We start from the raw sequence: 17,113 nt of genomic DNA, 5'->3' as shown, positions 1-17,113 counted from the left end.
CTTAGTACTCTGAAAATCTACTTCTGCATTCACATCACTGCTTTCTGCTTCCTTGCAGCAACAGAAGTAACAGTGGGAAGCTGCAGGAAAAATAACGTAGGTAGACAAAAGTCTAAAATAAGAATTAAAGCACTTCCTCTGCTCCCCGCATGCGCTGCAGGAAGCGGAGAAGAGAAATCTGATCTGAGGTTTCTAGCAGGAAACACATACTTGTGGAGTTATCTTGCAAGAGATGTACTTACCGTGCCCATTTCTGCAGAAACAAATCCCAGCACTCTGCACTCATGGCTAAGTTGTGCGGTGGCAGCGTTAGCAGCCTGGGCAGAAAATGTGCCCTTGGCTGCACACAGTAACACTATTTCTGTAGGCTTTGTAATGCAAAATGAAGGAAGCAAACAATGGCATGAAATGATACGCCCCAAGCTGCGAGCATGGAATATATACATGTATGCAGATCCTTCTGAAGGTTTCACCTGTAGGCTTTGCATTATTCCCTGAAAGCAGCGAAGCCACTTCAAAATGCTCCGACCAACCAGTACAAGGTGTGCAGCTGGAAGTGGCCTCTGGAGTGACACTGCATGCAGCAACCCCAGGCAGCTCTGCAGCAGGAGGGCACGCTCCCTGCCACCTCCCTTTTCCTCCCACCACACAGCGGAGCCCTGGGAATTAGTAGCATGGGCAGGATATCCATGTTGTCATGCAGAACTAGATTATCATAAAGGAGTGAGGAGGAAGAAACGGAGACCAAGTGCATCTTTACCTGCTCGCTCTGTTAAAAGAGTGCCAAATGCTTTGTGAGTAAAGCCCTTGGAGATAATGCAAACCTTAGGGAAAGACTCAGCAGAATCACCCCATGTCTTGAAAGACATGGACCTGCCTTTGATTTTACTCTCCTATTGATTTCAGATGGGATCAAAACACCTTTTGGCAGCCAGCAGGATGGCCTGGAGAGTTGCTGGGTGCTTCCACCCTTCCTATGCCGAATGCACCTGATCTCCATTTCCTCCATATGAGTGTGGCATCAAAGAGAAGGGCAGGATTGGAGCCTTACTGTACTTCTCCTCCTTGCATCTCTGCAGGATCTCTAAGCTCCTCTGGTGAACTGGGTGATGGAGAAAGCTAAAACTATCCACACTTTTCAAAACCGCACATGGCACTGCATCATCATGCCCTTGGGAAGTAAAATAAAAACAACAAAAAAAAAATGGAGAGAAGAGAAAGATTACATAAGCAGAGATCAGGAAAGAGTGAAGAACAAGGCTGCCAGCTGCCTGAAGGATGCGAGAGCTGTGCTGCTCAGCTCAGAGCTCACCTACGTTGCAGCAGTTCTGCCCACAAGCAGCAGACACAGCGGAACCTCAGTCACCCCACAAGCAGGCAGCGGGACGGTGGGGCCACATCGCCTCGTTAGCCAGGGCACAAAAACGCCATAACTGACCCAAGATTATCTGGACATCAAGTAAATGATCACACAACTCTTATATTAACATCTATTCAAAACCCTTTTTGTGCCTCTGCCAGCTGCTGGCCACCATTTCCTGGAGAGGTGCTCCCAGGCATGGCACCTCAAATTCCCAGCTCATCCCAGTGCTGCTCAGACAGTGACCATTCAACAAAAGCAGAAGCTGCTCTTATTGACAAGGGTTTAGTCTCCCTCGAGGGCAGAGTACTGGGATGGGACTGCTCATAAGCAAGGAAAACAACTGGCAAGGGGTCGAGGTGGAAGAAGCCATCTCTGGGAGGACCTCATGGCCTGGCTCCTGCCATGGGGTGGAGGTGACACAGGTGGCACGCTGCAAGCAGGCAGCACCCCTCTGTGGCCACTGAATGGATCGAGGCAATTGGAAGACTGAGATGCGTCACGCTCCTGTGTGGTGAGGTCACTGAGGAGTTACCTTGTGTCAGAACTACAGAAGCATTTGTACCAATGCATTACATCATCGGAAAGGACTGAACTTTACAGAGGAACACTGTCAAGGGCCATCACTCCCCATCAGCACCACCTCATACTGCTCAGTGGCACCTCTGGGATCAGTTCTTGCTGTCACTATTGACTTTTATTTGGCAAATAGTATTTCTTTTTATATTTTTTTATTTAACTTAGTGCCTGGCTTTGGGAATAATTCAGCAGAACCCAACAGGGTTTAGCTCTGCTCATCTGTTTGTGAGACAGGGGCACATCCCATTTAATGTGGGAGCAGCCCTTGCCGGCTGAACGGGAGCACAGGGCCACAACAGAGCAAGGACTCTGCTTCACGCCCAGCAAAAGCCAGAGGAGAAAGCTCAGAGTCCCAAGAGTCTGATTTGTCAGACCAGCACCAACTCAGAAAGTTTTCACTAGCAAAATACTATGGCTTTCTTGCATAATACATTCATACCACTAATACAGTAGACTGCAAAAAGTGTCAATCAGTCAAATTTCTTTCTTTAAGAGTTTGATAATGTTCCTTTCCTCAAAGTTCATTAAAACCAAATCTAGTTCCAATGTGCAGTTCTTTCAAACTATCTTAATCCTCCCTGGTACATACAATAATAGCAACAATAAAATCAAACTACTGAAAGAGTCCACCCTTCAGCTAATTAGTGCTCCATATGAGGAGGGTCAGCAGCACCATGAGAGCATCCCATGGGCAGAAGAAATCTGCAGTTGTGCTGCTTTGCAGACACTGTGGGCTCCAAGTTAAGGGGAACAACAGTCACTAAGAGCTGCGCTATGAGGATACCAGACAGAGAAAAAGGGAAGTGCCCCAAAACACTGCAGGAAGAGATTATCACTGCAGCAGCACTTCTAAAGCAGAGCGTGGAGCTCAGCACTGCGTGGCACTGCTGGCACAGAGGAGATAGCAGGGAGGCTGGTGGGAAAAGAAAGCAGAGCACGTTTTGCAAAGCTGCTTATGCACAGGCTGCAGGTTTTCTCATGAAATCCCCGCTGGGCTCTGCAAGCAGGACTCAGCCAGGCCTGCAGCCAGGTAGAAGCAGCTCAGATCAACTTGGGGTGAAGACAAAAGAATACAAAGGGGCTTGAAAAAAGCATCATGCCTCAGTCATGTCACTGCTCAGCAGTTACAGCTGTCACAGCAGCAGAGAGCTGGACAGCACACTGCCTTAAAAATTACAGAAAATTATGACACGTGCCGCACTTGTGTGAACGGCTCTTCTTTGTGGGAGGTTTTTCTCTGCTAATCCACTCTAATGTCATCAAAAGCTCCACATCCACATGTGCTGAGACATTCAAATGACACTAATTAAAGCCAGCAATGTTTGGTAAAAAACAAAATAAACCTAAAACATATGCTGCCTTCAGTTGTCTGTGCTTTCCACAACAATTACCAGGTAATTTTAGTGCCAAGTGGCTCTTGAATAATTCACAAACGCCTTCTGCCATAGATGCACTGTGCAATGCGTCAGGCTGTGGCTTTTCAGTACTATTTTGGGGAGGGTTGATATCGGATGGTCTCGAGACCAGCTGGGCCTCCTGCTCAGGTACACCTCCTCCAAAGCCTTTTTGCTTTGCTACCTCTGCAAAACATGGGACTATAGGATATAAGACAGAAAACAGCAGCACTGTGTGCCAGAAAAAGTTTGGAAACTGTCTCAGCCAATGCTGGATACTGGCTGGCTTTGCCATGGAAAGAGAAGGTGGTACAAGAACTGAGCCTCCCCAAACTGCCTGAAAACCTCCTGACTGTTGTATCTATGTAGAGCTGTACATAGATATAAGCAAGTCACAGCACAAGCTGAAGGCAGAGAAGGCAGAGAAAGTCAGCTACAGAGATGAGCACAGTGGTCACGATTGCTCCCCAGAGGCAGAGGAAGCGAAGCAGGACTTGAAACCAGCAGGGCAGGAGCTCTTACTTAGAACCTGAACTTATTGTTTCTTTCCTTGAACAGCTTGCTGCAGCTCTTCACTTTCACAAATCCTGCAGTTTTGCAGGATTTGTGAAAGTGAAGAGGTCATGCTAGGAAAACAGAAATTGAGACTTCTCAGAGTCCACTATTTTGGGTGACATTTTTCCCAATGCCGAAGCGTTACGTTTCAGGAAAGCTCCTTGATGTGCCAAGCAGACACAGGCTCCTGAGCAATAGCCTTTTCTCTCAGTCCCCTCTGAAGCAGCTCAGGAGTGAGCCTCAATAGCTGAAAGCCAGTTTTGTCTCCCGCAGTTCTTGGGATCTAACCAAAGGCTGGTATTATTCTCCTGAACAAGAAAATTATTCTTTCTGCTTGCATGGCTTCCCTATCTATGTGCCTTGTCCCTTAGCTCCCTGATGCACACCTCACCACGTTTCAAACTGAAAATGAATGGGGCTGCTCTATGCTTAATTTTAACTCAGCTGACGTTTTCCCTGCTGATGCTCCAATTTCATCATGAATTTCAAGCCCTCTTGTGCCTGGAAATTAATAGTAATCGTTTGTACCCATCTTCCCAAAATTGCTTTAATGCAAAGAAATGTTCTAAAAGCACAGCCAAGTATTGCCTGCCACTGCATGATGATGCACCATTACTCTCATTTAATTTAATGCCCCTGTGTTCCACACGAGGACAGCTAGGTGGTTCTGCATGACTGCGAAGCAATAATTTTGCTAGACAAGAGACATGCTCTCTTTCAGCTGGAAGGGCAAACAGCTTGAAAAACTCTAAGGAGGAATTATTCCCCCCCTTTTTTTTTTTCTTTTTTTGCAGATGTAACCCTAACTGCTAAAGGCATCCTAGCTAAAAAGAATTAACTGTCTGATTTTTATATTGCTCTTTGAATCATTTCCTACGCATGCATCCTATAATAAGGAAGAAATGAAGCAGGGGTAAAATGAAGATCCTTCCTTAGAGCAGTAAAATCCTATTGCAAACAAACCTGTAAGTGTGACTTCGGGCTATCAGTTCTCTATACGCTTCCACTATTCAGTTTTTTAACAGACCATTAACTCCTAATAAACCAGGTTGGCTATTTAAAATACTCCACTAATGTAATAGATTCATGCTGCTGGTGAAAGGCACAGAGCAGAGTCAGGAAACCGGCCCACTTACCAGTTTTCTTGTCAACGTATCGTTTCCCAGCCTCTCTAAAAGCAACCACTGCCCTGAAAAACGCCCGCAGGACCGCCCAGCGGAACACTGCCACCGGGTCGATGCCCATCATCCCGCAGATGAAGGCGTTCTTGCTGCTTCGCAGGAGAGCCACAATGTCTGGGCGCATGTGGTCTGTGTTTTTCTCACGGAAATCCTGGGGAGAAAGGTGTAAAATAAAGAATACCCGCAAGGAGGACTACAAACAACTCCGGTTGTGCTTCTACCTTTTGTCTCTTTTTACGTCTGACACCTCTCTTCCTCCAGAAAGCAAATGTTTTATTCCAATGCACTGCTCTCTGAAGCATAACGGATATGGTATTGAAGTTCTTCATGTGTAATTATTGCATTAAAAGTGCAATTCCAGATCTGCAGTTGTAAATACCAACGCAGCTTCCGTATGAGTTCATCTTCCTAAAAATCCTTCTGCTAATAACTCACGAGTGTAAGTGGGGTAAACTTAGATATCGTCTGCATGGGATTTTAAATGCCCTACATCAGTGAGATGCTGAGACTTGTGCTCGTGTAGCCTGTACACTCTAATGATGGAACAATAAAAGACATTAGGTTCTCTCAATTAACCAACCCCAGAAATGTCAATGTACTGCTGGGGTGCAGCACGAGCCTCAGTCCACATCCTCAATTCTTCCCCAGATACCAAGGACTATGCAACAGGAGGAGAAAACAGGAAGACCATCCCCACTGCCACCTTCTCCTCGCATGTTTTATCTAAGCTTTTCACCAAGAACTTCCCTCTCCAAGCTCGCTTCTTTTCTCTAGCCAAGTCCTCTTCAAAACATCTCTGCGGAGCCAAACAAGATGCTTTAAGTGAAAGCAACTGCTGGGGAACAGCTGGGTGACAGACCTTCACTCCGTACTTGACTTTGCCCGCGTAGTGTTTGATGATGAAAGCTGGCTCCATCACTGCTGGAAATTCGATGTAGGAGTTCCCCTCGTGTTGACGCTTGAACTTGTCCAGCAGGGTCTGGTTGGTGGCTTGAGGAAAACTGGTTGAAAGAATGGAACTGGAGTATAAAAACTTCACTTCATGCTTGACCACAAATAATAAAAAAGAAATATTCTAAGCTTCCACTTCAAAGATTGCATATACTGACTGCTCTTTTGTATGCTGTCAACAGTTATAAACAAATACAAGATATACACGGCGTCTGAAAAACTCCTTGCTGATCTAGTAGTGGTCTGAAATCAGTTATAAAGGCCATTAAGGACACTGCACTGTATGTGCAGTGCACACCAATCATTCAAAAAATTGGAGCGTTTATCTGAAACTCTAAGTTTCTGTCACTGGTTTTGAGGCTTTGAACGCTCAGTCCTACACCTGTGGGGTAACTGTGAGGCTAGGAAATCCTGACCTAGCTTACCTACAAATGTTAATTTAAATTACAGGAGTTATCCAACTGATTCTGTCATAGGAAAGAGGAAGGAAAGAAGTCAGAGTACATGAGCCCAACCTCCTGGTAGCAACAAGCCAGTTCTTCGCCCTCAAGCCTCAAGGAAGCCTACAACGTGGGGGGACACCTCACACCAAAACATGAGTATGCAAATCTAAGCTGCATCTCTGGCAGGCATTAAACCCTACAGAAGGCAGCTCCTATGTGGAAGTGTCCCTGGTACACTCAGGCTTAATTTTAGGAGTAAACTGACAAAGCCACCTTACAGTTGGATAACAGCCTCCGCAATACCTGTTTAACTTCCAGCATCTTCATGTTATTAGCCCAAAATAAAGACAGAAGCAAAGCAAATGAAACCTTTGCCCTTCCCTCTAAGAGAGGAAATTACTGAAACAGAATCACAGGTATTGTTTGGTTAGGGCTTTTTGATTAGCTTGCTGATTCTCCAATTATTTATGCTACAACCTTGGAAACAAACTAAGGATAAATCAGCCTGGAGAGCCGTGAGTATCCTTCTAGGAAAAATCACTAAGAAAAATCACAAGAGCTAAGATTTGAGGACAAATGCTTCCTACGTGCAGACCAAATACCATTAGCTGAAATACCACTTCCAGATGTTTCCCATTTATTTACAGAGGCAAAGCACTTATCTTTTCCTGCTCGCAGCCCCAGCTCAGAGGGCGAGCTCAGCACCCCTCATTGCTCTCACTTACTTGCTCTCCTCATCCAGCAGATGGAGCAGCCCCGTCGGCTTCTTGCTGATGAGGTTTATGCAGCCTGAGTTGTCAATGTAGTCGATGTTGTGCCAGCTAATCCCTTCTGCTCTGTATTCCTCCTACCAAAAAAAAGAAAAGCACAATTAGAGGTTACAATGATATCAGCTGTTCCAAAGAAACTGATTTATCGTTTATCAAATCAAGCGGTTCTTCCACTGCTGTGCCAACAAAGGTTTCTGATGTAGAAGAAAACAAGACAGGAACATCTGTACGACTTATGTTACGTAGAACCACATGGCACCTGACAATTTCAGGTGCAGCAACCTTAAAAACTGCTTCCATGAATAGCAGTGGTAGCACTTTGGGAAAGGATCATCAAATGTACCCCACGTTTTATTAGACTTCAATTAAAAAAACAATGCTAATTTTGCCTGCTTTCTCCTGGAGGTTGGTTAGCTATGCTGCAGACCATGCCTTCAAGAAACTTATATAACTGAAGCACACACAAAGCTAGTACAAGAAAATGGTGGTACAATCCACTCATTTAATCACACAGAAAAGGCAATAAAACTCCCCATTCTTCACTGGACTCCCCACTTCTGTACCCAACAGTATCAATGGCTGCAGTGTAAGGGCTGGTGGAGCTGTCTCCAGGGGGCACACATCACTGCTTCTGAGTCAGCACAGTAAGAATGAGGATCTGTCCCCCGATTCATCCTGCAGACCGCAAAGCAAGCGATTTGTCTCCCATGAGACAGCTGCAATCTCCATCCTCCTGGAAAGGGCTATCTCCCCTCTGCAACTGTGTTATCTAGAAAAGTCTTCTGGAGAAATTATTTTAGAGCATCTGGAAGAAAGCAGAGCTGGTCTGCTCATAAAAATTCTAATCGTTATCATATGCTTTTATGTAAAAACCTGTGACTCACTCTCAGAAGAGTGATATTGGAAGTGTTACTCCATATGCTGGAAAAAGCAGCACCATTCTGAGCTGTGATTTTGCTTCTCTACTGTAAGACACTTTGATGACAGAGTTAAAGGAAAAAAAAAAAAGACCTCCTCAGCTGCACCAATAATACTGACATAGACCAATCCAATTCATTTTTATTGCTCCTTCTGCTTTTACTGCGGAATGCAAACCTTTACAAAAAATAAGAATGCTCTTCTAGCTATCCAATATATTAGCATGAATCCTTCATATATTATTACAAAGAACAAGAGACCTTCGGGACATCCCATGATGATATTTTTGCTAAAAAAAAATACCAGATACATCCCCACAATCAATGGTTTTCTGTATCAGTCATACAATGATGCTCTGGAGGCTTGGCTTTGTTTCATGACTTACCTGAACTTCACAAGAGTGAGCTTTTGCAGATGCCTTTAAGTAGAAAGTGCTCTAAAGAACTAATTTCAGACACACATACGCACCTCCCCCACCAAAAAAACTCTCGCAAACATTGCACTGACACATGCAGGTGGAGGTGGATTTCCCATTGCCACGACTTAAAACTTCTCCAAAACATCTCATGAACTGAAATTCTCAAAGCATTCACCCCACGCTGGATGCTGAATTCAACACTCGAGGCTTCATACAGCGTTACTCCAAGAATACCCGTTGTGTGCGTAGGTGTGTGCGTGTACGAGAAGTCTGAAAATGGCAGAGCTGGAAATGGAAACTGCTGTCTTGTTTGAAAAGCAAATAAACCTCATTTCAAACCCAAGAGACGATGTGCTCCCACAAATCATAACCAATTTTGAGCAACCGATGCTTTTGACAGTAAAAACACTCTTCTGGAAGGCTGTCAGCCCATTAAGCCCTCCTATCCATTCTGTGTTGACAGAGCAACTAGAACAGCTTCCCTTAGCACTCGTGCTGAAGTACAGAGCACAGAGCCCTCAGTGCCCAGAACAGCGTGCATCCCACTGGAACCAATTCCTGATAATGAGGAACAGCTCCGCATTATTCATTTTCTATTTGCTTTTGCATCTCGGGCCTCTGCAGCGCGACCAGGACGCAGCAGGCACGCAGAACAGGCACTGAAAAAACAGATGTAGTTGACAGAGATTTGTTGCATTTCTAGAGCAAACCAGAACGAAAAGTTTCTAGATGGAAACCCTGCCAACTGTAGAGGAATGCCTATTTCTTGAGCAAGCGTGAGCTCTTCCTGAGCGATTCAGTGGAGAGCTGGCGATGCATGCGATGGTAATAGGAGGCAGCACCATCCATCAGCAGCCTGCTCCTGACAGCTGCTTAATGGCACAGAGGGGCCATTAGTCCTGCTTGGGACTGGTCCTTAGCAAAGCACTGAGCACCAAGACAGCAATAAACCTTGCTGGAATCAACCAAGCAAAACCAAGTCCTCAGCATACTCCTCAGCACCCAGAGGCCCTTTAGCTTCTTGAGCCCAAAGACCTAGACCATATAACCCTGGTTTAGTTATTGAGCACAAAGCCAGGCCACTGAATATTGCCGACAGACCCCTGGCTGAGCAGCTGCAGGGTTGCACCAGTTAGTGCTGCAGCTGCTGGCTTTGACACAACCCACCAGCAAAAACATCCCTATTATTGATTATTGCTCTTCCACTTGCTTTGGGGCTCTACAAACTTTTTTACCCCTCAGAAATCACCCGGAGCTTTAAGTCTCTGCACACCTAACCTGGGCACATACCATCACTCTGCTCCACATTAAGGCCACGGAGGCTGTCACGTTGTCCTGCATGGGTGGATCAGCAGCCATGCAGTTGATGTCACTGTCAAAGTCTTCCTAAAAAGTTCTGCTAATCCAAATGTGGTACAAAATAACTACTTAGTAATGCTAGCTGGTTTTCCTACACAGATCTCAGAAAATAGCATGGTTTCAATCGGTTTACCAGTTTATTGACACTTCCAAGTTGCTTACTCCTATTACTAGATGGTGAAAACTAGCTCATGATTAACACACTACAATTCACTTATTCAGGTTCCTCTTCAGCTCTGTCACAGCACGTGCACGACCCGAGGCCAAACATCACATACCTCCTGGCCTGTTTCCTCAAGCCCAGGATTTTGGCTAAAGAAAGTGTTCTCCTTCCTAGTCTTTTTCCCCATCCCTCTCAAGCTGGGGATTTATTCCTCCCATCTGTCCATCCATCACTCCCTCTCTTCCATCCCCAGTTCAGCTCTGGCTGCCATGGCCAAATACAAATTGGGATTAAACTCTTCAAATAATAATCTTTTCCACAATAGCTCGGAAGCAAGCTCTCATTTCAGGACAGACACGTACACAGCAAACACCAGAGCACTTGTTCCAAAGCCCATGTGGAAAGAAGCTTCCCTCTCTCTATTTGTTGCCAGTGTTTTTCCAGTTCTTGGTTTGGCTGTAACTGTGACTTTGTGATCCACCAAATCTTTGCCAGCTTGCAGAACACAATGCAACTCCTGCAAATATAAACAGCAGCTTTAAGGGAAGATCCTTGCTGTCAGTAGTGTATACACCAAACATCACCTTTCCTGATGGTGAGATCAGAGTCCTGCCTGCCAGTGGTATGGGAGAGGTTAACTCCAGAGCGGAAATTCCCAAGTTTTTGTGCTATTAGAAGCAAGTGGACAGCACACGGGGTATGCTCAGACCCCTGGGGATGACAACATCTGCAACTCTCCAACTTAACCCCACAACTGCGAGTGACAGATCATCCATCACAGTACTCGATCCCGGAAGATATGCCACTAAGAGGTGAATCTTGGCATTCACAGAAGGTACTGCATCCTGACAAAACACAGTGCAAAAGGTTTGTTGTCTTTCAGACTCCTGGATGAAAGAGTGGGTTTCAGTTCCTAAGCCACTGCCAACTGCATCAGTTCTACAGGTAAAATGCCACAAGCAAAACCAACTCTGTGGGACTCACAACAAGGATCCCTGACTGTGAGTTGGTGTTATCAGAAATCAAACCATTGACATTTCTATTATTTGCAGAACTTTCTGGTGAAGCCCACAGATTCCTATTTTTGTCACCCTTCCTTAAACGCACAGCCTCACTCCCTGCAGCCCCAACTCACTGAAAACCTCTCTGCTGGAAGGAGCAGTGCAAGTTTGCTGGAGAGGAGCACGGAGCTTTGGCTCCCAAACATAAAACTCGGCGAAAAGAACTGAGCAATGAGCCAAAAGCACACAGAGTCAGGTTTTTTCAGTCTAGCAGCTCAATGTTTAACTCTATCAGGTGAGAAATTACTGACTGCTCTCCTCTAGAGCATCTGTAGGTAGATGAATACCTCCCAATCTTGCATCTCAGCTGTTGTGACCATACTGGCACAGTGACATGGCATCCGTAGGGATGCACGCTGCATATCAACAAAGACACTTGTTCTGCTGGCATGAGCACAATAACCTCTCAACTGACACAGCCTGAAGTGACAGAGTTTTGTTGCCATAGCAGCATCAGTTGCTTGCTAACAGCCTGGTCAGCAATTGCATAAGAAGAAGCCTGGGGGAGAAGGGGGTCAGTGGCTTCAATTCACCTCTCACCAAGGGAAAAAAATATTTACGTATGCACTTCATAACTGCATTCAATATTTAGAAAGATGTGGCTGAGCAAAGAGCTGGCTCCTTGAGCTTTGCTTGTTTGCAAGGCGTTTTTGAGGGCTTAAAATGCTCAGACTGATCTGAATGCCATGCCACTAAACTATTTGTGATGTACTAACACAGAAGGAAAATGGGGGTCCAGGTGTTGAAATGCACATATCTGGAACGTGAGCTTCTCTACCAAATTTCACGTGACATTATTTGATGAACATTAGTGCATAAAATTTGTGGCACCGAATTGGCAGAATGTGGAAGTATTTCCAGTATTGTTACATGTGAAAATTAGAGCAACTGCAGACAGCAGACAGCTGAGCACTATTAAAAGAAAAATGCTGCCTGCCTGCTGCTGACCACAGACTGCAGACACAGGAAGGACTGCTTATCCTGTAGGGGGATGCAGAATAACAAGCTGGTACTAAAACATGTGTGCTGAATAGCAGGGGAACATTCCCAGCTGAGATGGGGAGCTTGAGAGAAGCACACTGCTACGAACTGGAGAGAGCTAGGGTTTTATATCTGACATGCAGAGCAACAAACACCACTATCCTTACAGAAGGGCCGCATCAGCTTTGCTATCAAGCCTTCATTTTGATGCTAAACCAACTCTAATCCACAGCAAGACTACAGGTCTATATATACTGGCTGACAGAAAGTACCCACAGAGCCTGATAGTGTTTTGGAGGCACTGGAACACATTTCTGCACACCCACATGTGCTCGGAGGAGGGAGGTGAGCTGCAGGAAACACTGAGCACAGAATCCACTGCCTCGCCCACGTGACTGTGGCTTCATCTGTGCCTGTTCTCCTCTCACTTCTGCATTCCCCACATTTAAAATAAATACGAAGAAACGCAGCAGTCTCTTGGATAAGAAATCAAACAAAGCCTTGACTACATGCAAGTTAAAAGCGAACAATTTAATATTAATCCTGAATAGATCCAACAAACAACTGGGGAGAAAAGGAAAAGTATTTTAATATCTGCATTAATCCTCTCTCTCTTTTGTATTTTGAGGATGAGAGTGAAAGATGATGATGTTTAGGATTTTCACTTTTGCATCCAGCACTGGAACTAAATTCATTTCCCCCAAGAAGAAAGAAAACACAATCTCAGTCTTTCAGCTACTCTGAATTGGTCCATATCCAGCTATGGGCAGCAGTAAGGGGCAACAGATGTTAATAAGTAGAATTGAAGAGGGAGAAAACAGTAATGCTCACGCTCATCTAGAGCACTGCGCTCCCAGGGGCACTGCTCCCCAAAACCACATGGCAAAATTAAGGGGTGGTCAGAGAGAGTGATCTGGAGCCTGAAAAACTCACAGTGTGAGACCATGTATGTTGGAGAAGCACATGACAGACGTGATATAAGTACAAAACAGAAAGCAGCATGAAGAAAACATAATAAACAGAAGTTTTCCATCTGTCTTAGAGCATGAAATACAGGGAAAACTAATCAAAGGGCAGCAAAAAATAAGGGCTGAACACAGAGGTTTTTTTCCCCATGTATGGAATTTGTTGCCCTATTGCTGGATATTAAAGGTCAAACATTTGGCATGACCTAACGAGGTGTGGAGCATGTTAGGCATCCATTGCCCAGCCTGCAAGCCACAAAATATCTCAGCACTTTGGTGACCAGGAGGCAGGCATCTCATACAGTACTGTAATTGCAACAGGTTGCAGTGAAAGCTGGGGATCAGCCCCAAAAATAATGTTTAGAAGACAAAGTGGGCAGCTCAGTTGCTGGTAAGATGGTTTTGTTCCATCAGGAAGCCCACGCTCACTGTGAGAACATCATTTGAGCTTGCAGAGCTACGGGACTCAAAGTCCTTCCTGATCCAAATATAAAAACAACCAAAGCAGGTTAAGAAAGCAGGGAAATGGCATGAAAGGCCTTCAGATCTTGGGCTTCATCGCCCTGCAGCACGTCACCACCTTCCTTGGTGCTGGCAAGGCTGAAGGTGAGAAGAAGGGTGAAACACAGGGGACAAGCTGTCCAGCATGCAGCACTATTCCAGCAAGTCCAACTGCAAAATCAGAATGGATTAACAAGGAAATGCAAAGCAGAAGGATTAGTTATTTGCACAGAATTGTGCACATGGCATGTTGTGCTTCCCAAAAGCATGAAAATACCTGTAATGCTGGAATAAATCCCTAAAGCAGAGGAAAACCTGACCAGATGGAGCCAGATAAGCCACCAGAGTGCATCTGCCAGAGCTGATCTGATGACTTTCCTTACTGAGGCACAAGAAAGCCTTACTACCACGTGGGTATTCCCAGAATGAAGCAGGAAACCACCTGAAAATCCTTCTTCCACAGAAGCTCCATCCAGGAACTCTGAGTGCCATCATCACCAAGTGCTTGTGAACAGCATCCCGTAACCCACTCCCATGCCATCCATCGCTTTGGGATTTCTCCACACGCGTATCTTTCCCAGAATTTCACAACTGAGCAGAAAGGTGTGAAATTACCCTCCACTTGGCTCCAGTGCTGTCTGCTGTGCTTTGAGACAGCATGTACAAAGTGAGAATGCAGAAATCAAACCGCTTCCACATCGTGCACTGCTCCTGGCCAATGGCTCCAGCTTGCTTACAAAACATCACAAGTGGATTCAACACCCATAAAAATACAAGCTTTTGCAAATACAAGCTTGCAGCCAGCAAACTCAAGTGTATAAACTGTTCCCCTTGATTGCTTACCTAATAATAACCCATCAGATAGCAGATTCAGAGGGATAAAACACATATGAATAAGCTGAGAGGGCCCAATTGAAAAACCAGAACAGAATTCTTATTTTTTGTTCTATATGGATACCTGTCTGGGAGATAATGTAATGTTAATTTTCTAACAATAACATTAATCATTGTGTGATACACTAAGCAGGTTGAACCTTCTCCCTCCAGTGCTCCTCTCTGAAGCTTTCTGGATACGTTGGTCTGGAATTCCTCCATGGATTTGTGCTGCTGCTTTTGTGGCCGCGTCCAAGGAGAAAGGACGTGAGAGGACCAGCCACAGAATGAGCTACTGAGGGAAAACAAACCCTGGTAGAAAAAACTCTCCTCTGATCCCTGGCAATGCCATGCTTTTTAAAGGAAACTTTTATCTATGCAGCTTTGTTCTCCTCTAAGTGAGTAAAGACCCATGACAAGTCTTATTTATTGTCATCGATACCGGCGGGCTGTACTTCAAAGGGGAAACAAGGATTACAGTTTTAAACGCTGTTGCTCCTGATTAGCCCTGCACTTTTTGCAGGCATTTAAAAACAGTTATTTCTCCACAGATATCACAGCAAAACAGGCAGAAGAGTCAGAAGCTGTCCTAGGAAAGGGCTAGCAAACAGCTACAGCTCCTGAATCCATCTTCCAGAGCAAGCGAAGCAGAATTGTCCAAATATAATGTGCTCATTGAAGTGACCTCAACACCACAAACCCTCCAGATGGGAGAACTTCATTCCAAGAGTTCCTGAATGAGTGAGACCTACGTCCACGGATGACAGGGATGCCTCGAGTTCCTGACACCCCTCCAGGAGCGTGCCAAAGCCAATCAAATCCATGCTCCATTTAGGAGCTCACCAAGTACTTTTTGTTCGTTTCCAAGCTAAGTAAAAAAGGAATTTACACACACAGCCTTTTCTTAAAAAGCACCCACAGACAGCATATATAAGTATATATCCACATGCCATATAAATACACGATCTATTAAAAAAAATAGTGAATTCCTATTTTGGTTCAAGACACATGAGATGAACATTGAGTTGTCATTAAATCACAATTAGAAAATCATGGAGAAATAACGGCAAGGCGCTGCGAGCAGCTCTCACTGGATCACACCTCACTTTCCAGCCAGCAGTACTGACAGTGGCCAACAAGCACAAGTTGACACCCTTGGGTTCACTGATCCAAAAGCACAGCTCTGTGCCTCAGACCCTGACTCGGACATCTGTGAGCTCAACTCGGCTCCCTCCACTTCAGTGGCAGCGGTGAGGTTCGGTGACAAACTGCATTTTGATCTCAAAGATGGAAATTTGTGACATTCATCTAGCAGAACACACCTAGCCATGGCCCCACTTACTCCTCCAGAGTCCTTTTGCCCAACTCTGTCTCTACCACCAGGTAACGTACGAGTCCAACACTGCCATGCAATCTGTAGGTAATTGCTACTGAAATCAAAGATGAAAGAAATTACGTATCATGGTTTTCACCACATGCACCAGGCTTGGATAACATAAAGGGAACGCTGGCTCAATGCTGCTTTACCCTTGTGCCAATGAATGCATGCTCTTTGTTTCCCCTCGCATCCATCTGTACCCGCAGCAGGCTCACAGCTCCTCTTGTGAGGAGACTCATCCCACACTGCCCCCAAAAAACCCTGATATGGTGCCCAGCCAGCTGTCCAGGCAGGAATCTCACACATCCTGGGCCAGCCACTCCTGCCTCAATCACGCATCATTTAAGATGAGCTGAAATATTTCAGGGGCTTTCTGCTTCCAGCGATTCCTTGTTCCTCATCCTGCTCACACTGCACAGCCCTGTCCTGCTCAGGGAAACCCACCAGCGTGCACCCAGCTGTTTTCAGGCTTGTGCTCACAAACACTTGCTAATCATTTCATTAAAACCTTACCTAACGTAGCCCAAAGGTTTGGGAACATGCAAAAACTTTCCTACAACCACAGCTTTGGTTAAGGGCTGGGACCCAAAGCACCCAATATCATTGCTCAGCAAAACAGGGTGCACAAGGCAATCCACCAGGGTGTGGAGATTAAATGTGTCTGTACCATTCAAACATAATGATCACAAAATACTGCTGGGCTTTAAGGAAGAATCAGGGAATCACAAAAACTGACCAACCCAAACTACTTCCTGTGGACAGCTAGATCAAGCACTGAAATAACACAAAAAACCCTTGTGTCTATGCATCACAGCAGAAGGGCTTTCCAGATTATTTTCTAAGTTTTTCAGATTATTTTCTAGTGTTTTCCAATTTGCCTACCTAGGGGGCTGCCGTGCAGATTTAATGAAATTAAAATATGTTTTTCAATCTGTTTTCATGCTGCCATTATCCCTCAGTTCTTCTTTTGTCCCAAGAAAATCAGGCACAGTCAACATTGTGGGGGCTGATGGTGAGCACAGCCACATTTTCTTCTGAAGATAGTGCTTAAGCAACTCAAAGTATTCTTTCTTCTCTCCACGTATGAGTTATGTACGATGGCACATTTCCAAATCATAAATCAGTAACTTCTGCAGCGTGTTATTCCTCCGCATGTCACGGGGAACAGAGCTGAGCACAGCATTTTGCAGCCAGCCCATCTCCAAGGAAAACAGAAATCCGAAGCGAGCTCCCAGCACCCGATGCTGCGCTCATGGTCGCCGC

At 45.2% G+C, this 17,113-nt stretch overlaps 1 protein-coding gene across 4 annotated transcripts in view; it reads right to left on the bottom strand.

Annotated features, from left to right (window-relative positions):
* MYO9A (myosin IXA) overlaps nucleotides 1-17,113 on the bottom strand; it is a 161,961-nt gene that overhangs the window by 41,946 nt on the left and 102,902 nt on the right. For all 4 annotated transcript variants that reach the window (XM_065733665.1, XM_065733666.1, XM_065733667.1 and 1 more), the window contains 4 exons: nucleotides 7,189-7,310; nucleotides 5,929-6,070; nucleotides 5,025-5,220; nucleotides 1,052-1,171 (listed from right to left, as the gene is read on the bottom strand). In XM_065733665.1, the coding sequence (XP_065589737.1) occupies nucleotides 1,052-1,171; nucleotides 5,025-5,220; nucleotides 5,929-6,070; nucleotides 7,189-7,310 (580 nt within the window). The remainder of the gene's footprint in view (nucleotides 1-1,051; nucleotides 1,172-5,024; nucleotides 5,221-5,928; nucleotides 6,071-7,188; nucleotides 7,311-17,113) is intronic.

Source organism: Cyrtonyx montezumae, unplaced genomic scaffold, assembly GCF_038088225.1.
Source record: "Cyrtonyx montezumae isolate F1298 unplaced genomic scaffold, pur_monq_1.0 scaffold_17, whole genome shotgun sequence".
Lineage (NCBI taxonomy): Eukaryota > Metazoa > Chordata > Aves > Galliformes > Odontophoridae > Cyrtonyx > Cyrtonyx montezumae.
This window is presented reverse-complemented; position numbering and strand designations above follow the sequence as displayed.